The sequence below is a fragment of the Mustela nigripes genome, chromosome 14 (assembly GCF_022355385.1).
Source record: "Mustela nigripes isolate SB6536 chromosome 14, MUSNIG.SB6536, whole genome shotgun sequence".
Classification (NCBI taxonomy): Eukaryota; Metazoa; Chordata; class Mammalia; order Carnivora; family Mustelidae; genus Mustela; species Mustela nigripes.
Window position 1 is genome coordinate 105,541,157 of NC_081570.1, and position 21,993 is coordinate 105,563,149.

The following is a 21,993-nucleotide window of genomic DNA, read 5'->3' on the forward strand; positions in this document are numbered from 1 at the left end:
CTTTACTAATTAAAAAAATAGAAAATCTTTTTCTAAAAGGCGTGTAGTTTGTTTTTTCTTTTCCAAAGAATATGACTAGATGTGGTTCTTTTCAGAATGTACTGTTTGTGGTTTGATTTTAGGAGTATTTAGGTCAGCATCAGTATCCATTGAAGTCCAGAATTCTTACCATATATACACTTCCAATTCATGTTGCCTGTTGAGAACCTAATGGGTACGAACACAAGAGCCATTAGAGCTCCTGTAACTTGCTCTAGTTGGAGTTTACCAGGAAGTGGTGTTGAAAAATGGATACTTGATTAGAAGTTAAAACATTCCTTATTACAAAATTAACCCTTTATTAAAAGTTTTATGTGTTCAGGTCCTAGTTAGAGTTCTAATTTCAAAACAGTATGAGAGAGCTTTAGGATAAAAAAGGTAGAAGGAGACAGGAACTGCTAAAAGCCTTAAGGAAAACCTAATATGATCTCTTTTAGAGATAAGTAAACTATAACCCAGACAGGTGAGGTTAACTAATTATTCCTGGAGCAGGATGAAATCTGAAAAGTTCACCAGGCCTCAGCAATGAACTGGGTTCTTGCTAATAATCAGCTCTGTATCTGTGAGATGGGAGCCAGAGAATTGAACTTGTTTTTTGATACTTCTTGATTTAAGCAAATCCAGGGGAAAAATTCATTGTCATAGAAATAAGTGCTTTTGCTCTTATTAAAGGATTTATCACAATAATGTGTGTAAATAATTTATATACTACTTTAAAAATGTATTATTTACATGAGGCCTTAAAAGGAATATTTATACTCATACACAATTTTTCATTGTAAAGTATAGTGAGACTTTTTTTTAAGATCTTCTTTCTTTATTTATTTGTTTGTTTGACAGAGAGAGAGAGGGGTCACAAGTAGGTGGAGAGGCAGGCAGAGAAGGGGGGAAGTAGGCTCCTTACTGAGGAGAGAGCCCAATGCAGGGCTCAATCCCAGGACCCTGGGATCATGACCTGAGCCAAAGGCAGACGGTTAACTGACTGAGCCACCTAGGCGCCCCCATACAAGAGATTTCTAGGTATAGGTCTATAGGATTTGATAGCTAGATGGAAGAGGTGGAAACAAAAATAACTAGAATATCCCACTTGAATATGTCTGAATGCAGGTGATAAAATTTAATCTTTAAGAGAGGATAAGGAGATAACAAAAGGGCTAAAAATGGAACTGTGGCAAATAGGGTGTGAAAACTGGCAATGGGCAGAGAAAACCATTAATTTAGTACAGTCTGATTAGGGATTGTACATTTAACAGAAGCAAAAGGAAATAAGTTTTAAGAAAAGTTTAAGTGTAATAATAGCTGACATCATCATCAAACCTTTTCTGACTCAGGCACTATTCGAACCACACATTCATTAACTCATTTAATAATTGTAGCACCACGGAGATAAAGAAATTTACCTAAAATTGCTGCTGGTAAGTGGCATAGCCTGAATTTCAGCAGTCTGGTTCTAGAGGTCTTGTTCTTAGCCATTACACTCTCTAGCAGAAAAATGGGAGGTGAACCCTGCAATAGTACACGGGAATTGGCAGTTAGCAGATAATTAGTGCCTTTGAAGTGGGTGTTTCCTCAGGACCTACTACAGTGCCCACTTATTTCACTGAGAAAATGAGCAGCTGAAGAGAATTTCTGCACATTGTGACCAAGAAATCTATCAATATGGGTGGTTCAGTGGGTTAAGCTGAGCAGAGAGCCCGATGCGGGGCTCAATCCCAGGACCCTGGGATCATGACCTGAGCTGAAGGCAGCGGCTTTAACCCGCTGAGCCACCCAGGCGCCCCATGACATAATTTTTTTAAAGATTTTATTTATTTATTTGACAGAGAGAGAAAAGAACACAAGTAGGCAGAGAGGCAGGCAGAGGGAGGGGGGAAGCAGGCTCCCCAATGAGCAGGGAGCCCAATGCAGGACTCAATCCCAGGACCCTGGGATCGTGACCTGAGCCAAAGACAGTTGCTTAACCAACTGAGCCACCCAGGTGCCCCAACAGCTGACATAATTGATTGGTCATTCCTTCTTGACAAAATTTCATTACTTTTTTAAAAACATTGTATTTATTTGTCAGAGAAAGAAAGAACAAGAGAGCAAGCACACTCAGGGGAAGCGGCAGGCTGGGAGAAGCAGGCTCTCCCGCTGAACAAGGAACCCAATGAAGGACTCAAGGGATCACTATCTGAGCCAATGGCAGCCGCTTAACGGACTAAGCCAGGCAGGTGTCCCTTCATTACTTCTTTCAGAACATTATTCTCTAGGTTCTCCCTTCAGTGGTCATTCCTTTTTGATCTCCTATACAAGTTGTTCGTTATGTCTTAGTCCTTGGACCTCTTTTCTATCTACACCCACTCATTTCCTAGGGAACCTTAACCATTTCATGGCTTTATTATCAATAACTCTTTTTAAAAATGCAATTCTTAAAGTTCTATGTATGGGGCTCAGGTCATGATTCCAGGGTCCTGGGATTGAGACCCGCATTGGGCTGCCTGCTCAGTGAGAAGTCTGTTTCTCCCTTTCCCACTCCCTCTGTTTGTATTCCCTCTCTCTTTCTCTGTCTCCCTCTCTGTGTCAAATAAATAAACAAAATTTTAAAAGAATAGTAAAGATTTATTTATTTTTTTTAGTACTCTCTACACCCAACGTGGAGCTGGAACTCACAACTCTCAGATCTAGAGTTGCATGCTCTTCCAGCCAGTCAAGCTCCCCTAAATACTGATATTTTAAAAAATTCAACGTACAGACTTTAACAAAAGTAACAGAGAAGGTCAAACAAGCACTTATATTAAGAGAAAAACTGACTAGAAGGAATTTTATCTTATTATTTTATTTTTTAAAAGATTTTATTTATTTATTTGACAGAGATCACAAGTACGCAGAGAGGCAGGCAGGGGTGGGGGGGAAGCAGGTTCCCTGCCGAGCAGAGAGCCGAATGCCTGCTCGATCCCAGGACCCTGGGATCATTACCTCAGCCAAAGGCAGATGCTTAGCCCACTGAGCCACCCAGGTGCCCCTATTATTTTATTTTTTAATCAGCAAGAGAGTGAGTATACACAAGGAGAATGGTAAGCAGAGAAGCAGGCTCCCCGCTGAGCAAGGAGCCAGATATGGGACTCGATCCCAGAACCTTAGGAACATGACCTGAGCTGAAGGCAGCCACTTAAGCAGCTGAACTACCCAGGCATCCAGGAATTGTATCTTTTTTTTTTAATTATTTAAAAAAATTAACATATAATGTATTATTAGCCCCAGAGGTACAGGTCTGTGAATCGTCAGGCTTACACACTTCACAGCACTCACCATAGCACATACCCTCCCCAATGTCCATAACCCAGTCACCCTCTCCTTAGCCCCACCCCCCACAACCCTTAGTTTGTTTTGTGACATTAAGAGTCTCTTATGGTTTGTCTCCCTCCTGACAGGAATTGTATCTTAAACGCCTTATAGTAACCTACTTGATGCATTTAACTGAGCTCTGTTCCTGTGAAGAATATAGATAGCTCATGTACAGGTATGGAGGAATGATTTATACATTTTTACCTTTGCACAGGTATGGATGAACATTTGTACATTCACCTTATATACATATACATTAAATCTGAAAAATATTTAATTGATGATCACCAGATAAACTTCACTTTTGTTGATCTTTTGGAAGAGGTCATCTAAAGACAAGAATATGTGGTTCTGGCTCATGAATCATGTAATGAGCCCAGTCTGGACTGTATTAGACACCAAGTCTCCTCTACTCTTCTTCAGACATCAGATAGATTTTTGGTACTTGTTTGGAAAGTTCTCTGGGTAACATGCTAGGTCACCATTTATCATAAAAAGATACAATTCAGGAACAGCCAGATGAAGAGATACACAGGGCCACATATGGGGAAAGGCGCAGAGCTTCCATGCCCTCTCTGGGTGCCTCTTTCCAAATCTCCACAAGTTCACCAACCTGGAAGCTCCAATACTAACAATGCTTTTTTTTTTTTTTTTTTGAGATTTTATTTATTTGATAGAGACACAATGAGAGAGGGAACACAAGCAGGGGGAGTGGGAGAGGGAGAAGCAGGCTTCCCGCTGAGCAGGGAACCCGATGCGGGGCTCTATCCCAGGACCCCGGGATCATGACCTGAGCCGAATATAAACCCTTAATGACTAAGTGCCCCCCTTTTTAAGATTTATTTTTATTTATTTGGGAAGAGAGAGTGAGAGCAAGTGGGGACGGCAAGGAAGAGGGAGAGAACCTCAGACTCCTCACAGACGGAACATGGAGCCCAGTGTGGGGCTTGATCCCAGGACCCCAAGATCATGACCTGAGCCAAAATCAAGAGTTGATGCTTAACTAACTGAGCCTCCCAGGCAACCCCCAACACTAACAATTCTTTTTTTTTTTTTTTTTTAAGATTTTATTTATTTGACAGAGATCACAAGTGGGCAGAGAGGCAGGCAGAGAGAGGAGGAAGCAGGCTCCCTGCTAAGCAGAGAGCCTGATGCGGGGTTCAATCCCAGGACCCTGGGATCATGACATGAACCGAAGGCAGAGGCTTTAACCCACTGAGCCACCCAGATGCCCCACAACACTAACAATTCTTAAATTGATGTTTCCTACCTAGATCTTTCTTGTGAACTTCAGACTTTTATATCTATGCCATTTATAGATCTGATATCTCAAACGCAAGCTGTCCATAACTGAAATCCTGACTCCTATTCATTTCTTACCTGACTGCTCCTCCATCTTTCTTCCCTGGTCCATCTGAGAAAACGTTTATTTCCTGCATTTTCAACCAGGGCAGTGTCACCCCACGAAAGGGAAAAATTTGGCTCTTGCATGATGAAGAAGTCTTAGATATTATAGTGGTTTAGATATTATATATAGATATAATAGATATTATATATAGATTATATTTAGATATACATAGATATTATATATAGATACTACATATAGATACTACATATAGATATAGATATAGATACTATAGTGGTAACTCATTAAAACTCAAATATACCCAACATCTTTTCTTCAAAGATTTTGTTTACTCTAGAAAGAGAGAGAGAGAGAGAGAAAGAAACTGTGCACAGAGGGGAGGGGGAACAGAGGGAGAGAGAGAGGGACAAGCAGACTCTGCACTGAGTCTGGGGTCATGTTAGGGCTTGATCCCAGGAACCTGAGACCATGACCTGAGCTGAAGGCAAACACTTGACCAACTGAGACACCCGGGCACCCCTTACCCAACACAAACTTATTCCTTACTTAATTTCTCTATTTATTTTTTGGATAGGACAAAAACAACAATAACATTGAGTTCATGGAAGAGATACAAAATTATGCAAGGTCAATGCTACAAAATTTTGAGGCTGTGACTGGAGAACCTTCCCTTAATTTTGAAGTTCTGAATACAAGGAAATGGCCTATACCCAATTTTTTTTTGACTGTCATGTAGTGCCTTGTGAATATCATTTTTGATTCTGAGTGCTTTTGTGTATGACTTGGGCTTTGAGGAGCAAATAAAAATAGTTTGTATTTTTTATTTAACTTTACCTTTGTTATTCAGTTCATCATTAACTCTGTCAAATGCTGAGAAGGAAAAAATGTCAACAATATCTGAACAACTAGCTAGTCATTTTCTGTCAAATAAAAATTTAAAATTCATTAAAAATTTTGAAGAAACAATTTTTCAATTGTTTTGCTGGAAATATAAACAATTTTGAAGGATTTGTTTATTTTTTAAATATTTTATTTATTTATTAGAGAAAGAAAGAAAAAGCAAAGCAGGGGGGAGCAGCACGGAGAGGGGGAAGCAAGCTCCCCACTGAGCAAGGAGCCTGATGTGGGACTCCATCCCAGGACCCTAGGATCATGTCCTGAGTGGAAGGCAGATGCCTAACCAACTGAGCCACCAAGGTATTCCTATTTTCATTTTTTAAAAAGATTTTATCCATTTATTCAACAGAGAGAGACAGTATAAGAAGGGGGAGCAGTAGACAGAGGGAGAGGGAGAAGCAGGCTCCCCACTGAGCAAGGAGCCCAATGAGGGCTTATCCCAGGACCCCAGGAACATGACTTGAGTCAAATGCAGATACCTAACCAACTAAGCCACCCAGCCACAATTTTGAATGATTTAAAAAAGTGATTACATTGCTATTATGTATTTGTGTAAACCACTAATTTGCATATGTAATGGCCATAAATTATAATTTATGTAAGTAAATAAATTATTACATTAAAGTTTACTCAGCAAATGCAGTTATAAAGATTTTAAATACTAATAGCTTAAAAATTTTTTTAAACATTTTTTATAAAACTTTTTTTTAAAAAGATTATTTATTTATTTATTTGACAGAGAGAGATCACAAGTAGGCAGAGAGGCAGGCAGAGAGAGAGGGAAGCAGGCTCCCTGCTGAGCAGAAAGTTCAATGCAGACTCGATCCCAGGACCCTGAGATCATGACCTGAGCTGAAGGCAGTGGCTTAACCCACTGAGCCACCCAGGCACCCCAAAGATTTTATTTCTTTATTTGACAGAGAGCACAAGCAGGGGGAGCAGTAGGTAGAGAGAGAGGGGAGAAGCAGCCTCCTTACTGAGCAAGGAGCCAGATATGGGACTTAAATCCAGGATCCTGGGATCATGACCTGAGTCAAAGGCAGACACTTAACCGACTGAGCCACCCAGGCACCCCCACTTTAAATTTTTTAATTTGGGGGCGCCTGGGTGGCTCAGTGGGTTAAGCTTCTGCCTTCAGCTCGGGTCATGGTCTCAGGGTCCTGGGATCGAGTCCCACATGGGGTTCTTTGCTCAGCGGAGAGCCTGCTTCCCCCTCTCTTTCTGCCTACTTGTGATTTCTCTCTCTCTGTGTCAAATAAAACACACACACACACACACTTTTAAAATTTTTAATTTTTAATTTGTGGTATTAGTACTTAAAAAAAAATCTATTTATTAATTTAAATAATCTCTACACCCAACATGGAATTCAAACCCATGACTCCAAGATGAAGAGTTGCATGCTCTCCTAACTGAGCCATACAGGTGCCCCAAAGATTTTAGTACTGCTTTACTCTGCATTGAATAAAGCATACTGCACATAAACAGATATATAGTTTATCTGTGGCATTAAAATTCAATGTGAACTGGGAGATTAGGAGAAAATATTTAAAAAGGATCTTCAGGGGCAACATTAAAAAAAAAAAAAAGGCAGAGAAATACTGGTCTAGCTGCTCAGGTCACAAACTGTGGTGTTGTACCTGACTCATTTGTTTTTCTCATACTCACCTTAACTCCATGAGCAGTTCTTTTGGCTCTATCTTCAAAATATATCCAGGATCATGGGACGCTTGGGTGGCTCAGTGGGTTAAGCGTCTGCCTTCGGCTTAGGTCATGATCTCAGAGTCCTGGGATTGACCCCTGAGCCCTGCAAGGGGCTCTCTGCTTAGCCGGGAACCCGCTTCCCCCTCTCTCTGGCTTCCTACTCGTGATCTATCTCTGTCAAATAAATAAATAAAATCTTTAAATATATCTATATCTGTATCCGTATCTATATCTATATCTATGTATATCTATATCTATTTCTGTATCTATCTCCAGGATCTGACACCACTTATTATCTCTTTGCTATTACTCTTGTACAAGCCATGGTTTCCTTGTCTGGATTATTCCAATAGCCTCCTTGACTGGTGGCTCTTAAATCTGTTTTCAACATAGCAACCAGTTAAAAAGTTACGTGGGTTGTAACTTCCCTACTTGTAACCTCTCTGCTTAAATGTCTCCCCATCTCAAAGTTAAAAGGCAGAATCCTGGGGTGCCTGGGTGGCTCAGTGGGTTAAACCCTCTACCTTTGGTTCAGGTCATGATCCCAGGGTCCTGGGATCGAGCCTGGCATGGGGCTCTCTGCTGAGTGGGGAGCCTGCTTCCCTTCCTTTCTCTCTACCTGCCTACTTGTGATCTCTGTCAAATAAATAAATAAAATCTTTATTAAAAAAAAAAAAAAAAAGCCAGAATCCTTACAGTCGCCAGCAAGGTCTTCCAAGAACCCCCACCCTCCACGTCAGACCTCATATTCTGCTCCTTGTACCCTCTCTTTCTCTTCTCCAGCCAAACCGGCCTCCTTTTTCTTGCTGGAATATGTCAAGACGTAGTTGCAGTCCTTTGCACTTGGCTGATCCAGCATGTTCTTCTCCCCCTTCCCAAGACCTGCTTGGTTACCTTACTCTCAGGGTTCAGCTAAGTGTCACTTCCTTCCAAAAGCCTTCCTGGATCAGCAATTGCCCTTCTCATACAGGATCTCATAAACAAAATACTCTTTCTTACATTGTTTCAGAGAAGTAGCTTCTTGGTTCCATACACTACTACTTCATAGAATTTATTACTCCCTGACACGTATTTGTTCATGATCTGCTACTAAGCTCCATAGGTAGAATATTTTTGTTTGTTTTGCTATTATACTTCCCAGTATCTAGAACTGTACTTAGCACAAAACGTTCACCAACTTTTTGTTGAATGAATGAACACTAGATAAGAGTTTGACAAAACAGGTTCCTCGCCTCAAGAAACTGAGTTCTTTGGGGAGACGTAAAAGACTTAAAATACAGTAACTCCATGTACTTAGTGGAACACAGGAGCCTCCAAATATGCCCAGAGGATTTACATAAGAAGATACGGTGGGAAGGCTAATCTAGGTTGTGCTAATCAATACAATAGACGGCTAGGGCTCTTGTAAACAATAATGTATTACGTGGTTGCGAGGCTATTATAACCCGCAAAGGTGAGATCATCTCGCCTTCTATTTTCTCGTCTCGAAAATTTTACTAAGCAATTCTTCGTTTCACTTCATTTACTTCCTCTTCCTATAATCCAAATAGCCTACTGGCTATGAATGGCACCGTCCAACGGGAGTGTAAAATATTGTTTGATTTGGGAGTCTGCGTAGTGAATGGCTCGCCGGAGCTGACGCATGCGCATCTTTTGAGGCACTGCAAGATGGCTGCCAGCCACCTTGTCGCGCGTCGGAGCCCCGAGGAGTTAGCGGCGGAAGCGGCCGCAGCGGCAGCAGCTGCCACAGAATAACAGTGACCTCTGAGCGGTGGGAATTACCCGGTCTGCTGTAAGAGTTGACAATCCCAAGAGGGAAACCTCGCTTGGAAGTAAAGGGCGGGGCAGAGCGATGAAGCTCCACCCCCAACCTCTCCTTAATTTGACCAACTCCCTCACCCTTCCTCCTGGTTTTTCCTCCTAGCCCTCTACACGCGGGTCTGGTGCGCAAGCGCACAAATAATCGTAGCGCCTCCTTGGCCCTTAGGGCTTGAGGGCTTCTGCGCGCGCTTCCCGTTCTGGTCCTTTGATTGGTCAGACTGCCCCGCCATCACGCCTCCCTCTGCTTTCTAGGTTGAGAAGGAAGCGGGGAGGCGGAGCGAAGCGGCGCGTGCGCGATACTGTTGCTGTTCCTTTGCTGCTATTGCGTTGCAAAAAAAATCCAGTCTAGGTAGCCTTGGGCCTTTTCTGTGCTAGAGGATCTAAAGGAGAAAGATTTCTGCAACTGAAGGGGCAGTCGGGTAGTATTAAATTTAAGATATTAACGCCCAGCTTTACAGGAGCGTGGTGATAGGAGTGGGGAATAGCCTTAGCTTTGAGAGCTGAAGAGTGTAAAACCATTAGTTTCGGGGCCAGGCGTTTGGAAAGGCTTTGCAGGATCCGTTTTCAGCGCAGTTCTTCCGTGATTATTGACTGGTTTAAACACAACCCCTTGAACAATTCTGATAAACCTTCGATACCCGCAGCCCTTAGAGCCTGTAGGAGCCACCAGCGTGCCCAGCAGCTGGTCCTCCCGTCCTACCTCTAGAAGAGCCTAGCGCGTGCACCATCCCCACCCCCTGGCCTCCTTCCCCACCTACGGCTTTCACGCACTCGCAGTGATTGTTTTGCCCGCTCCCGCTCCCGCTCCCGCCGCCGCCGCCGCCGCCGCCGCCGCCGCGGCCGCCAGAGGAGCAGCAGCGCTTGTGCAAACCGGGAAGATGGCGGCCGGCGGCGGCGGAGGCAGCAGTAAGGCCTCCTCCTCGTCGGCCTCTTCGGCAGGGGCTCTGGAGTCCTCGTTGGATCGAAAATTCCAGTCGGTAACTAACACCATGGAATCTATTCAAGGCTTGTCGTCTTGGTGTATAGAGAACAAGAAACACCACACTACTATCGTCTACCATTGGATGAAGTGGCTCCGGAGATGTGAGTGTTGGGGGTGACTAGGGAAGGGAAGACTGGGGAAATGGAAGGAAATCCTTCCAGAAACGCCTGGGTTTTTTTCCCCACGGAGCCACTGCATTCGGTTGGCGTTGTTCACATTAATGCTTTGACGCGAGTGTTCCCAAACCCAGCCTCCATTCCTAGCCACAGTTGTCCTGAGCTGCCGGAGGCTCATCATTTCTTGGATTTTTTTATTAGCTAGTTACCCACTTGGGGTGTGTGTGTGACCTTGGCCCGTTGGGCCCAGATCATTAGAGATTTAGGTGTTATTTTAGAGCCTTGTAAGGTGCTGTTGTCTTTACTGAACCTTCGCGGAAATTATCGCGTCCGTTTATTTCTTACAGGCCTAGACGTGCTCATGATTTCTGGTTTTCGTGATGATAGACAAGCTATGGTTTAAGCAGTAGCAAAACCACTTCTTTGGTATATGTTGGACCACTATTTTACGCTGAACTATAACTCGTGATCTGTTATACGAAGGGCCTTGCTTGGGTGAATGTTACGAAGTAACGGGAGCTCCACGTAGAGCTGAAGCGACCACCTGGGAGGTTTCCCCGTACCTGTGTTTGCTGCAATAAAACACGGGCTTCTTGATACTGCCCGGAAATAACTGCAGTCAGTATCATCACTTAATACCTTAAAATGTAAAACATGTCTGACTTCTTTTCAGTCACTTGAGATACCTTTTTTAAAGAATAAGTTTGGCTTCATAGGCAATCAAAACAGGAAATCGGGATAATATATGGTACTTTCTTTCCCAAGTAACTGCTTTTTTGTCTCCCTTGGGTATTTTTTTCCACTTTGCTTCTTTTCTACAGAAAAGAGGTATGTATATTAAACTGTCAGGAAGCATGGACTGTCTCCAAAACATTTCAAATCTTTTAGGAGCAAGTGTGGAGAATTCATTGTTGCTTCCTGCTGAGAAGAGGGCTAACCCTAAATCCATATATATTTATTTGACATTTTGGTCTTTTGTTGCTTCTTGTCTATGGCATGTCACCAGTGAGACCCATCATCCAGTTCCTCTTCTTACTCCACTTCTGCCATTGGCCCTATAGTGTTTTGGTTTGTGTTAACCTTTGGGGGAGTAGATGGATAAAGCTTACAAAATCATAGGCCCCAATCTTCAGACTATGTGTGTAAAGTTATTGTTGGTAGAGATGTGGCACTTGGAGTAATATATACTGAAAAGGTTGTAGAACCAAGACAGGATTACCAATATTTACCAATAGATTAGTGTTACTTTCTTCCGAAGAAGTAAAATTAGAACATACAATATAAACTATGATAACAGTTATCATTAAAAGACTCACATGTTTAAGGATCTGCTATGTGCCCAACCCTTTATTGCCACTTACGATATATCCATCTCATTATACTTTAAAATAACCCTAAGAAGTGAATTTTTTTTTACATATGGGGAAACTAAAGCCCAGAAGTGTTAAGTAAATTGCTTAAGATTACACAGAAAAAGTGTGGAGTTAGGATTTGATTCCACCATATCAGATGACAGTGACCACATTTAACTTTGTAGTAATGTTTTCAAGATTAAAAGAAAATTGTTCTTTAATGTACTTGGTACACTAGGTGTACCAATGATACACCGTGGTAGCAAATGCTCATACAAGTCTGAAACATACTTTCTTTAATTGTCTTAAAACATTTTTACAAAATTATACAAGCATTTAACATTTCCTACCTTTGAGCTCTGGTGCTTTACTTGCACGGTTACATCATTTGCAAGACTAAGTTGGTCCCCATCCCTGCCTTGTGGGATTTCAAATGACAATTAGAATTTTTTTTCTAGTTAGCAATAATGAGATATACTGGAGCCAAAAGTTTTCTGCCTCTACTATTGTTGGTATTTTGCCCGAGCTTATTTCCCCTGTTGATATCTTGAGTGAAAAAGTGATTGCTCTAGTAAAATACTTGATTTGAAGTGCATTATATGTAATTTATGTAGTTAAATGCTTTTGGCTTTCTAAAAACTTGATTCTTTTTTCCCTAGTGTAATGGAACTTTCTAAAAATGGTTCAGGGTTATTTGTAGTCATTTTGTGTTTACCTTTAATGAACATCATCTATTTAATCTATTTCAATGTAAATAAAATTTGAGAGAAATTTTCAGGAGAGTAATGAAGGGCACAGTGAAAATAGTCGATGCATTAGGCTTCATTTAGTTTCATATTTCTTTACAGTTGGGATTATTTTAGTTTGAGTTCATTTCTAAGTCAGGTTTAGGCAAGTCTGCGAAATAGGGGTCTCTGGCATTCCCAGCCTTTGTGTCTGTTTTCCCGATGTTACTTTTGCTTCTCTTTTTTATTCTAGCATCCATTATTTAATAAGTTGTGTTTAGACCTCAGTGTGAATTTAAGTGTGTTAGCTCTTCCAAAGATATTTTCATATGACCCTTTATTCCATATGTTGTAATGAGAGGCTTTTGTTGATTTTAAAGGAAATAATTTGGAGAAAGCAAGTAGGCTTCTGGAAGATACACTCCATAGCTGGGTTCTAACTGATTTTATTTAGGCTTTTTAAAATTTGTCCTGAAGCATTTATTGCCATCATTTTTAAAACTGATCTTTCTATAGCATAAACAGATGTCATTACTGTGTTTCAGAATCCTCCACTGATGTCCCATTGCAACAGGTTAGAATCTAAATTTCTTTATTGTGGTCTATAAGTTCCTACACCATCTGCCTTGCCTACTACCTCTCAGGTTTCTTCCAGTTCCATTTCTGCATCATTTAGATTCAAGCTCGTGTATTACCTGTTCAGAAAGGCCCTCTCTTAATTGACCTTATTTCAGGTGGTCACTTTGATTGCCTTCTGTCACTTCACATTGTTTTCAGTATATGAAATTACCTTGCTTATTTGTTTACATGTTTATTGTTTGTCTTCTCCCACCAGATGATAGAGCTAGGTCTTCTTTGCTGCTGTATCCTCAAGCAACTAAAACAGTGTTTGGCACAAAGTGAGCTGTCAGTAAATATTTGCCGACATAATTTTGTATATTAATCAAGAACTTGAATTGTTTTAATTTCTATTTATCAGAAAGATGCTTATAATTAGTGAAAGAAATGATTGCTATGGTTTTCAGCAGGTTCAAGATATGGCTTTTTTTTTTGTTGTTTTTTGTTTGTTTGTAAGATATGGCTCTTTTTGGACTTGATGTTCATATAACCAGATTTTCATTTCTTTACTTCATTTGTCCCTCCCATTTTTATTTTTTTTTTAATTTTTTTTTTAAAGATTTTATTTATTTATTTGACAGAGAGAAATCACAAGTAGATGGAGAGGCAGGCAGAGAGAGAGAGAGGGAAGCAGGCTCCCTGCTGAGCAGAGAGCCCGATGTGGGACTCGATCCCAGGACCCTGAGATCATGACCTGAGCTGAAGGCAGCGGCTTAACCCACTGAGCCACCCAGGCGCCCGTCCCTCCCATTTTTAATGTAAAATAGAAATCAATGTGGAAAAGTAGAAAAATGCAGACTTTAGAATTAGACATAGATTCAGACCTTAATTCCATCATTTAATACTTAGGTGACTCTCTACACTTATATTGCGAGCCCCAATTTCTGATCTGTAAGTAGAGGTAATAATTATCTCATAGAATTGCTGTCTAGGTTTGAAAAGATTATTTATTTTAGCATAGGTTCTAGCATATCCAGAACTTTCAAATTATTTATTATGATGACAGTGATGATGCAGATAAAGATTGTCTTTATCTTAAAATCCTGAGTATCCAGAATAATTACAGCAGAACTTTTTTGGGATATAGTGCTGGAAATTCCCAGTTGGAGCAGATGGATTGGACCAGACACTAATGAATTAACAAGTGCTCTGAAGAACTAGTAGGACAAAATGGAAATTACTGTGTTCATGATATTTCCATGTTGTCTTGTTTCTTTTTAAAAGTAATTTATTTATGTATCAGAGAGAGAGCAGTGCACAAGCAGGAGGAATGGCAGGCAGAGGGGGGAAGCAGGCTCCCTGCTGAGCAAGGAGCCCCATGTGGAACTGAAGCGTTTCACCCAAGCTGAAAGCAGACGCTTAACCCACTTAGCCACCCAGGCAACCCATGTTGTCTTGTTTCTAACCATTGAATGGGTTGGTCTGTTTTAGAAGGTGGTCTGAGAATTTAAGTGAGTTTTTTAAGAAAGGATATAGAAAAATAGAATCATTTGTAGAGCAGAAAATCTGTTAAGAAGTCCCTTCAGCTATTTTTGATACAAACTAAATATTTTACACCCACCCCAGACCTTGTACTGATTAACCCACTTCATTAGTTATCAACTTAATGGCCAGTCTTTTTTTCTTCTGCCTCCCCTTACTTTTTACCCCTTCCACCTCATTTGAAGGAACTCATAGTACAATGTTTTTTTTTTCTACAAGAGAAACTATTACATAAACATGGGCTAGCAAAAAAAAAAAAAAAATTCTCTTTTTACAGGATTAAATTGTTGGAGAGAATTTGCAAAGTGCAGTTACTGTTTTGATTTATGGCAGTGGTTTCTCAGTTTGGTACTCACAGATCCTTAGCTGGACTATGAAGATGGTGATAATTTTTTTTTTTTTTTAAGATTTTATTTATTTATTGGACAGAGAGAGATCACAAGTAGGCAGAGAGGCAGGCAGAGAGAGAGAGGAGGAAACAGGCTCCCTGCTGAGCAGAGAGCCCGATTCGGGACTCGATCCCAGGACCCTGAGATCATGACCTGAGCTGAAGGCAGAGGCTTAACCCACTGAGCCATCCAGGTGCCCCCAGTCCTCATAGATCTTTGAAGTGTAGGTATTGTTATGATCGCCATTTTATGGATGAGAAAACAGAGACACTAAAAGATTGAGTAACTTGCTGATGGTTACAGAGGTATTAAGTGGTAGAGCCAGGATTCAATCCAGACATTCTGGATTTAGGGTGAATACTCTTCACCACTACTATACTGCTTTTCTGATCCATAAAATACTCTCTTTCTGCCATGCAGAAAACCTTTCATTACTTGCTTATTTATCCAAGGTTAGGCTTTGTAGATTAACCAGAATGTTGACATTTTAAATCTCTGTGGGTGTTTTTGTTTTTGCATTCTGTGGCAAAACTGATTATCTTGTGTGGATTTTGAGTTCTGATAGGTATTTATGTTTTTGCTTGAAAATATGGTAACTATGAAAGCTGACTACTAGATAAAAATCTCTAAATATGGGGTTATTTGGATTAAATAATAATTTTTTTTTTTAAAGATTTTATTTATTTATTTGTCAGAGCAGCAGAGAGCACAAGCAGGGTGAGCAGCAGGGAGAGGGAGAAGCAGACTCCTCACCAAGCAAGGAGCCTGATGTAGGGCTCAATCCCAGGAGCCTGGGATCATGACCTGAACCAAAGGCAGACACTTAAGGACTGAGCTACCCAGGCAGCTGCCTTTTTTTTTTTTTCTTTTAAGATTTTATTTATTTATTTGACAGAGATTACAAGTAGGCAGAGAGGCAGGCAGAGAGAGAGGGAGAAGCAGGCTTGCTGCCAAGCAGGCAGCCCGATGTGGGGCTCAATCCCAGGACCCTGAGATCATGACCCGAGCTGAAGGCAGAGGCTCAACCCACTGAGTGACCCAGGTGCCCCTGCCTTTTTTTTTTTTTTTTTTTTTTTTTAAGTAATTTCTGCCCAATGTGGGGTTGAACTCAACGACCCCAAGGTCAAGAGTTACTGAGGTGACTGACTGAGCTAGCTTGGTGCTCCATAAGAGTTTTCTTGACAAAAAGTTCGGGACATAGTATTGGTCAGTGGGGAGTGGAGTCTGCTATTGTATATATATATATATATATTTTTTTTTTTTTTAAAGATTTTATTTATTTATTTGTCATAGAGAGAGAAGCGAGAGCAATCACAGGCAGACAGAGTGGCAGGCAGAGGAAGAGGGAGAAGCAGGCTCTCCGCCAAGCAAGGAGCCCGATGTGGGACTCGATCCCAGGACGCTGGGATCATGACCTGAGCCGAAGGCAGCAGCTTAACCAACTGAGCCACCCAGGCGTCCCAGCTATTGTATATTTGATATTCCGCAAATCTGAGGGTCTGGGACCATTTCTGCAGCTTTGGCTTCTGAAATGTACTTTTTTTGGGCACAGATTTAAAAATTTTTGTTATTATTTTTTAAAATAATAGAGGTTGGAGTGCCTGAGTGGTTCAGTCAGTTAAGCATCTGCCTTAGGCTCAGGTCATGATCTGGGGGATCCTGGGGTTGAGCCCTGCATGGGACTCTCTGAGAAGCATGGAGTCTGCTCCTCCTCCCTCTTCCTCAGCCTCTCCCTCTGCTCACATACATGCTCTCTCTCTCTCTCTTAATAAATAAATAAAATCTTTAAAAACAACAACAGAGGTCAACCACAGATGTAGATCTCCAGCAATAAAAGCAGTATCTCAAGTGCCAGATACTTAGCAATTTAGGTTTCCTACCTAATAATACCAATACCTACCTATTAAGTCACAGGTAATAGTTGTAAGTATCTGTGATGTGATCCAAAAGCCTAAAAACAAAAAGTAAACACAAAAGCCTAAAAACAGCTGGCATAGTTAACTGTTTATTCTCTTTGAAATCCATTCTTGGCAGCAAATATGTAGGCTAGACATGTAGAATATATAATATATAACAGTACTGCCATAGGCATAAAGCTTTATAATTACATATCACATGTATACAGACGAATAATACAGGTGAACTAGAGAACAGATTCTAACTTTGAGTAGGAAGATGCGTTTTGCTTATAAGTCCCTAGTTTACATTCGGTTCTTTAACAACTATTTGTTGAATACCTGTTGTACCAAGGCCTGAGGATATAGCACGTGAACCAAATGGAGAAAAATTTTGCCCTCTTGGAGCTTATACTCCAGTGAGGTGAGACAACAAGAAAATAAGTAAAATATTAAATATATGTGAAGGTAAAAGTATTAGAAGTGCTGTAGAGAAAGTAGGAAAGGGAAATACAGAGTGTTATAGGGGTTTGCAGTTTTTTTTTTTTTTTTTTTAAGATTTTATCCATCCACTTTGACAGAAAGAGAGAGAGAAAGAGAGTGTACAAGCAGGGGCAACATCAGGCAGAGGGAGAAGGAGGCTTTCCAAAGAACAAGGGAGCCCAGCGTAGGACTTGATCCTGGGACTTCCGGAACATGACCTGAGCCTCAGATGCCCAACTGACTGAGCCACCTAGGTACCCAGGGGTTTGCAGTTTTAAATTAGGTTGTAAGAGAAGGCCTCACTGGGAAGGTGACATTTGAGCAGGGAAATGAGGTATTGCAGTATAGATAAATGAGAGTGTGAGGAGAGAATGTTCCAACACAAAGAGAACAGAAAAATACAAAGGTCCTGAGGGTAGAATGTGCCTGGAAAGTTTAAGGAAGGGCAAGAAAGCTTTTGTGGCTGGAAAGGAATAGGTACAGTGAGGTTTGGCAGATGATCTCAGAGATTATGGTGGGTGATGGTGGGAGGAGAGGCATATCACAGTGTCTTATAGGTGTCAGTAGGACTTTTTTGGCTTTCAGTCTAAATTAGATGGGGAGCTATTTGAGCAGAGGAATGACATGAACTGATTTTTTTTCTTTCTTTCTTTCCTTTTTTTTTAAGTGAGCTCTAGGCCCAGTGTGGGACTTGAACTTGTGATGCTGAGATCAAGAGTCACGTGCTCGGTGGACTGAGCCAGGGAAGGCATCCCATGATTTATGTTTTTAAAAGGTCATTCTGCAGGGCACCTGGCTTAGTTGGTTAAGTGTCTGCCTTTGGCTTAGGTTGTGATTCCAGGGTCCTGGCATCTATGGCGGCATTGGGCTCTCTCCTCAGCAAGGAGTCTGCTTCTCCCTCTTAGTCTCCCTCTGTGCTATCTCTCTCTCAAATAAATAAAAAAACCTAAAAAAAAAAAAAAAAAAAAAGTCATTCTAGTTGCTGTAGAAACAGGGATACCAGTTAGGTGGCTGTTGTAGTAATCCTAGAGAAAGGTGCTGGTGGTTTGGACCAGGCTGTGGCCTATGGAGGTGATAAATAATTTAATTCTGGATCTATTTTGAATGTAGGTCTAACTGGATTTCTAGATGGATTAAACATGGGCTAAGAGAGTAAAGTAATCCAGAATGACTCCAGTTTTTTGCTGGACTAGGAAGAGTTGATATTTATTAATATGGGGAAGGCAGTAAGTGGAGCAGATTTGGGGAGGAAGATCAGAATTTTAGTTTTAAATGTTAGGTTTGTGTTGTCCATATTTTAAAGTATCTTTATTGAGATATAATTCACAAATACAAGATTCATTCATTTAAACTCTAAAATCAGTTGTTTTAGTATGTTCACAGAATTGTCCAACAGTCACTATAGGGTGTCTGTTTAGTGTATAGATTATTTTTGGAGCCACAGAGATTGAGCTACATGGGAGTTAAGTATAACTAGATGGGGCACCTGGGTGGCTTAGTGGGTTAAGCCTCTGCCTTCAGCTCAGGTCACGATCTCAGGGTCCTGGGATCAAGCCCCGCATCTGGCTCTCTGCTCAGTGGGGAGCCTGCTTCCCCCTCTCTCTGCCTGCCTCTCTGCCTACTTGTGATCTCTCTCTGTGTGTCAACTAACTAAATAAAATCTTTAAAAAAAAAAAAAATCTTAAAAAAAAAGTATAGATAGAGAAGGAAGCATGGGAAGAGTACTAAGTGTAGATAGAGAAGAGGTCCAGAGAGAAGGCTCTGGGGCAGTCAGTATTTCAGATACTTCTTTCTGCTTATTTGATCTAATGTGTTCTTGGCTTAGGTTCTTTTTGAGGTTCAAGGTAAACTTTATCTCAGCTCCCCAAAGAAGTAATCTATTTTGAGCTCTTGTTTAGACTAAATGGCACTTCCGGATTAGTTAGGCAGTAACTGTATCTTAATTACCAATTATAAAATTATTGCATAATGATTCTCTCCCTCTCCTTTGGATGCTTAGGTCACTTTTTCTTTATTCCACTGCCCTAAATTCATAGAGATGTACATAATATTTTCCATGTTTCCTGACAGTGTTTTAAAACATGAACTACCTAATTATGACATATTTCATTACTAGATGGCATATACTAAATGAGCTTTTTCACTTGGATTGTGAGACTTTACAGTCAGTCATTATGTTCTTCATTTAGCTATGTTGTCTCTGAAATACAGAAGGGTGACACTATAAACATGGCCGTAGGTGGGTTTGAAGCATTATATATGACATAATTTTGTTATACATTCCATAGTAAGCTAAATGTTAAATTATGTAGCAAGTAAACATTCCTATAACTAAAAGTGTGAAACAATATTGACAAACTTCGAATGGTTCTTTGGTATGGAAAGGAAAATTTCATTGGCAGTGAAAAAATACTAATTAAAATTTGCTCAGATAGGTCACAACAAAATTATAGTTTTGTCTGCATAGAAGGAGTGAGTGTATGTATGTGTATAATTTCTTTTTTCTTTTAAAGGTTTTATTTATTTATTTAAAGATTTTATTTGTTTATTTGAGGGAGTGAGTAAGAGAGGGAGGGAGAAGGAGAAGCAGACTCCCAGCTCAGCAGGGAGCCTAATGCAGGGCTGGATCCCAGGACCCTGAGACCCTGGGATCATGACCTGAGCCGAAGGCAGCCGCTTAACCAACTGAGCTACGCATTTATTTAGCATTTATTTATTTAAGAGAGCAAGAGCGAGCCTACGCAAGCACACACAAGCTAGGGAGGAGCAGAGAATGACGGAGAGGGACAAGCAGACTCCCTGCTAAGCAGGGAGCTGGTGTGTGGACGTGTGGCTCCATCCCAGGACCTGATCATGACTTGAGCTGAAGTCAGACAGTTAACCAGCTGAGCTACCCAGATGCTCCTGTATGTGTATAATTTCTTAGGGGGTAGAGGCTTATTGATTTTATTTTTAGTGACTTGGCTTCCTGCTTTTCATAAACTAATAAATCATAGATGCATCCAAACTCCTTTTCTCCTAAGCTTTTGTCAAACAGTTATGATACTTGTTTAAAAATTTCAAATGTTGGCAAAGTAAGGATACAGAAGGTTTTTTAAGGTGTAGAAGGAGCTCAGAGACCCTAGTAAAATTACTCCAGAACTCAATAGTGTTATACAAACCAGCTAGACTGAGTTTCTCATCTGTTTGTCAAGGAAACAAAAAGTAGTTTGTGTTTTGTGGTGCTTTCAGATCCCACTGCCTCCACAGATTTTAATTATAGAACACTGGAGAAATGCACATCTTGTGGAAAAAGTAATAGAACAGAGTTACTCTTTTTGGAAAAAAGGCAACAATTCCATCTGTGCTTTGGAATATTGAAGTTTTTCTAAGATAGAACAGTTAAAAAAAAACCCAATTTTTATTCTTTTCTTAACAAACATTGAAATAGAGTCTCTTTGATGAAAGAAATTAAGTGTTCAGTATTCCGGGTTTATTTTGTTTGTGGCCTTTATCTTTGCCTCCTCTCTTCTCCTTCCACTTCACTTTGTAGTGGTTAGTTTCACTTACTTTCACTCTCTGGTTCTTTGGTAACCCACTAGCCGAGAGTGTGTGTTTCTTTATTACCCTTTAGTAAAAGTTGCACTGTTAGAAGGGAAAAGATCTTTTAATGTTAAGAATTGTAGCTTAAGGGGCGCCTGGGTGGCTCAGTGGGTTAAGCCGCTGCCTTCGGCTCGTCCGAAGCCGCTGCCTTCGAGCCCCGCATCAGGCTCTCTGCTCAGCCGCGAGCCTGCTTCCTCCTCTCTCTCTGCCTGCTTGTGATCTCTCTCTGTCGAATAAATAAATAAAATCTCTCAAAAAAAAAAAAAAGATTTAAAAAAATTGTAGCTTAACATTTTAAAAAATATTTACTTTTTTTTTTTTTTAAGATTTTATTTATTCATTTGAAATATATATATGGGGGGGGGAGACTGAACAGGGAGAGAGGCCACAAGAGAGGGAGAAGCAGGCTCCCCACCAAGCCAGGAGCCCGAGACCATGATCTGAGCTGAAGGCAGACGTTTAACCATCTGAGCCGCCCAGGCTCCCCTATTTATCTGTTTAAGTTTATGTATTTAAGTAATCTATACAACCAGCATGGAGCTCATACTTAGGACCCCAGGATCAAGAGCCACATGCTTCTCTGACTGAGCCAGCCAGCCACTCATGACCCTGAGATCATGACCACCATTTTTTATTTTAAAAAGACCAGAATGGATCCTATATTGTTTTCGGGTTCCCTTTACCATCAGGGTAATTTTAAAACTGTAGTAAATGGGTTATTTTAGGGGCACCTGGGTGGCTCATTGGGTTAAAGTCTTTGCCTTCAGCTCAGGTCATGATCCCAGGATCCTGGGATGGAGCCCCGTATCAGGCTTTTGGCTCCCTGCTCAGCAGGGAGCCTGCTTCACCCCCACTCCCACCCCTCTGCCTGCCACTCTGCCTACTTGTGATTTCTGTCTGTCAAATAAATGAATAAAATCTAAAAAGAAAAAAATGTCTTTTAAAAAACTGTGTTATTTTGGGTGCCTGGGTGGCTCAGTGGGTTAAGCCTCTGCCTTCGGCTCGGGTCGTGATCTCAGGGTCCTGGGATCAAGCCCCGCATTGGCCTGTTTGCTCAGCGGGAAGCCTGCTTCCCCTCCCCTGTCTATCTGCTTCTCTGCCTATTTGTGATCTCTCTCTCTTTGTCAAATAAATAAATCAAATCTTTTTTTAAAAATGTGTTATTTTAAAATGATGAATTCTGTGTCCAGGGGACAGTCACTATTACTCAAATTA

At 40.9% G+C, this 21,993-nt stretch overlaps 1 protein-coding gene across 7 annotated transcripts in view; it reads left to right on the forward strand.

The window, feature by feature from the left end:
- Positions 1 to 9,016: 9,016 nt before the first annotated feature.
- RPRD2 (regulation of nuclear pre-mRNA domain containing 2) overlaps positions 9,017 to 21,993 on the forward strand; it is a 101,434-nt gene continuing 88,457 nt past the window's right edge. For 2 of the 7 annotated variants that reach the window (XM_059376032.1, XM_059376033.1), the window contains exon 1: positions 9,017 to 10,237. In XM_059376032.1, coding sequence (XP_059232015.1) covers positions 10,033 to 10,237 — 205 coding nt within the window. In that variant the 5' untranslated portion in view covers positions 9,017 to 10,032. The remainder of the gene's footprint in view (positions 10,238 to 21,993) is intronic. The other 5 variants (XM_059376035.1, XM_059376036.1, XM_059376030.1 and 2 more) reach the window with 3 other exon arrangements.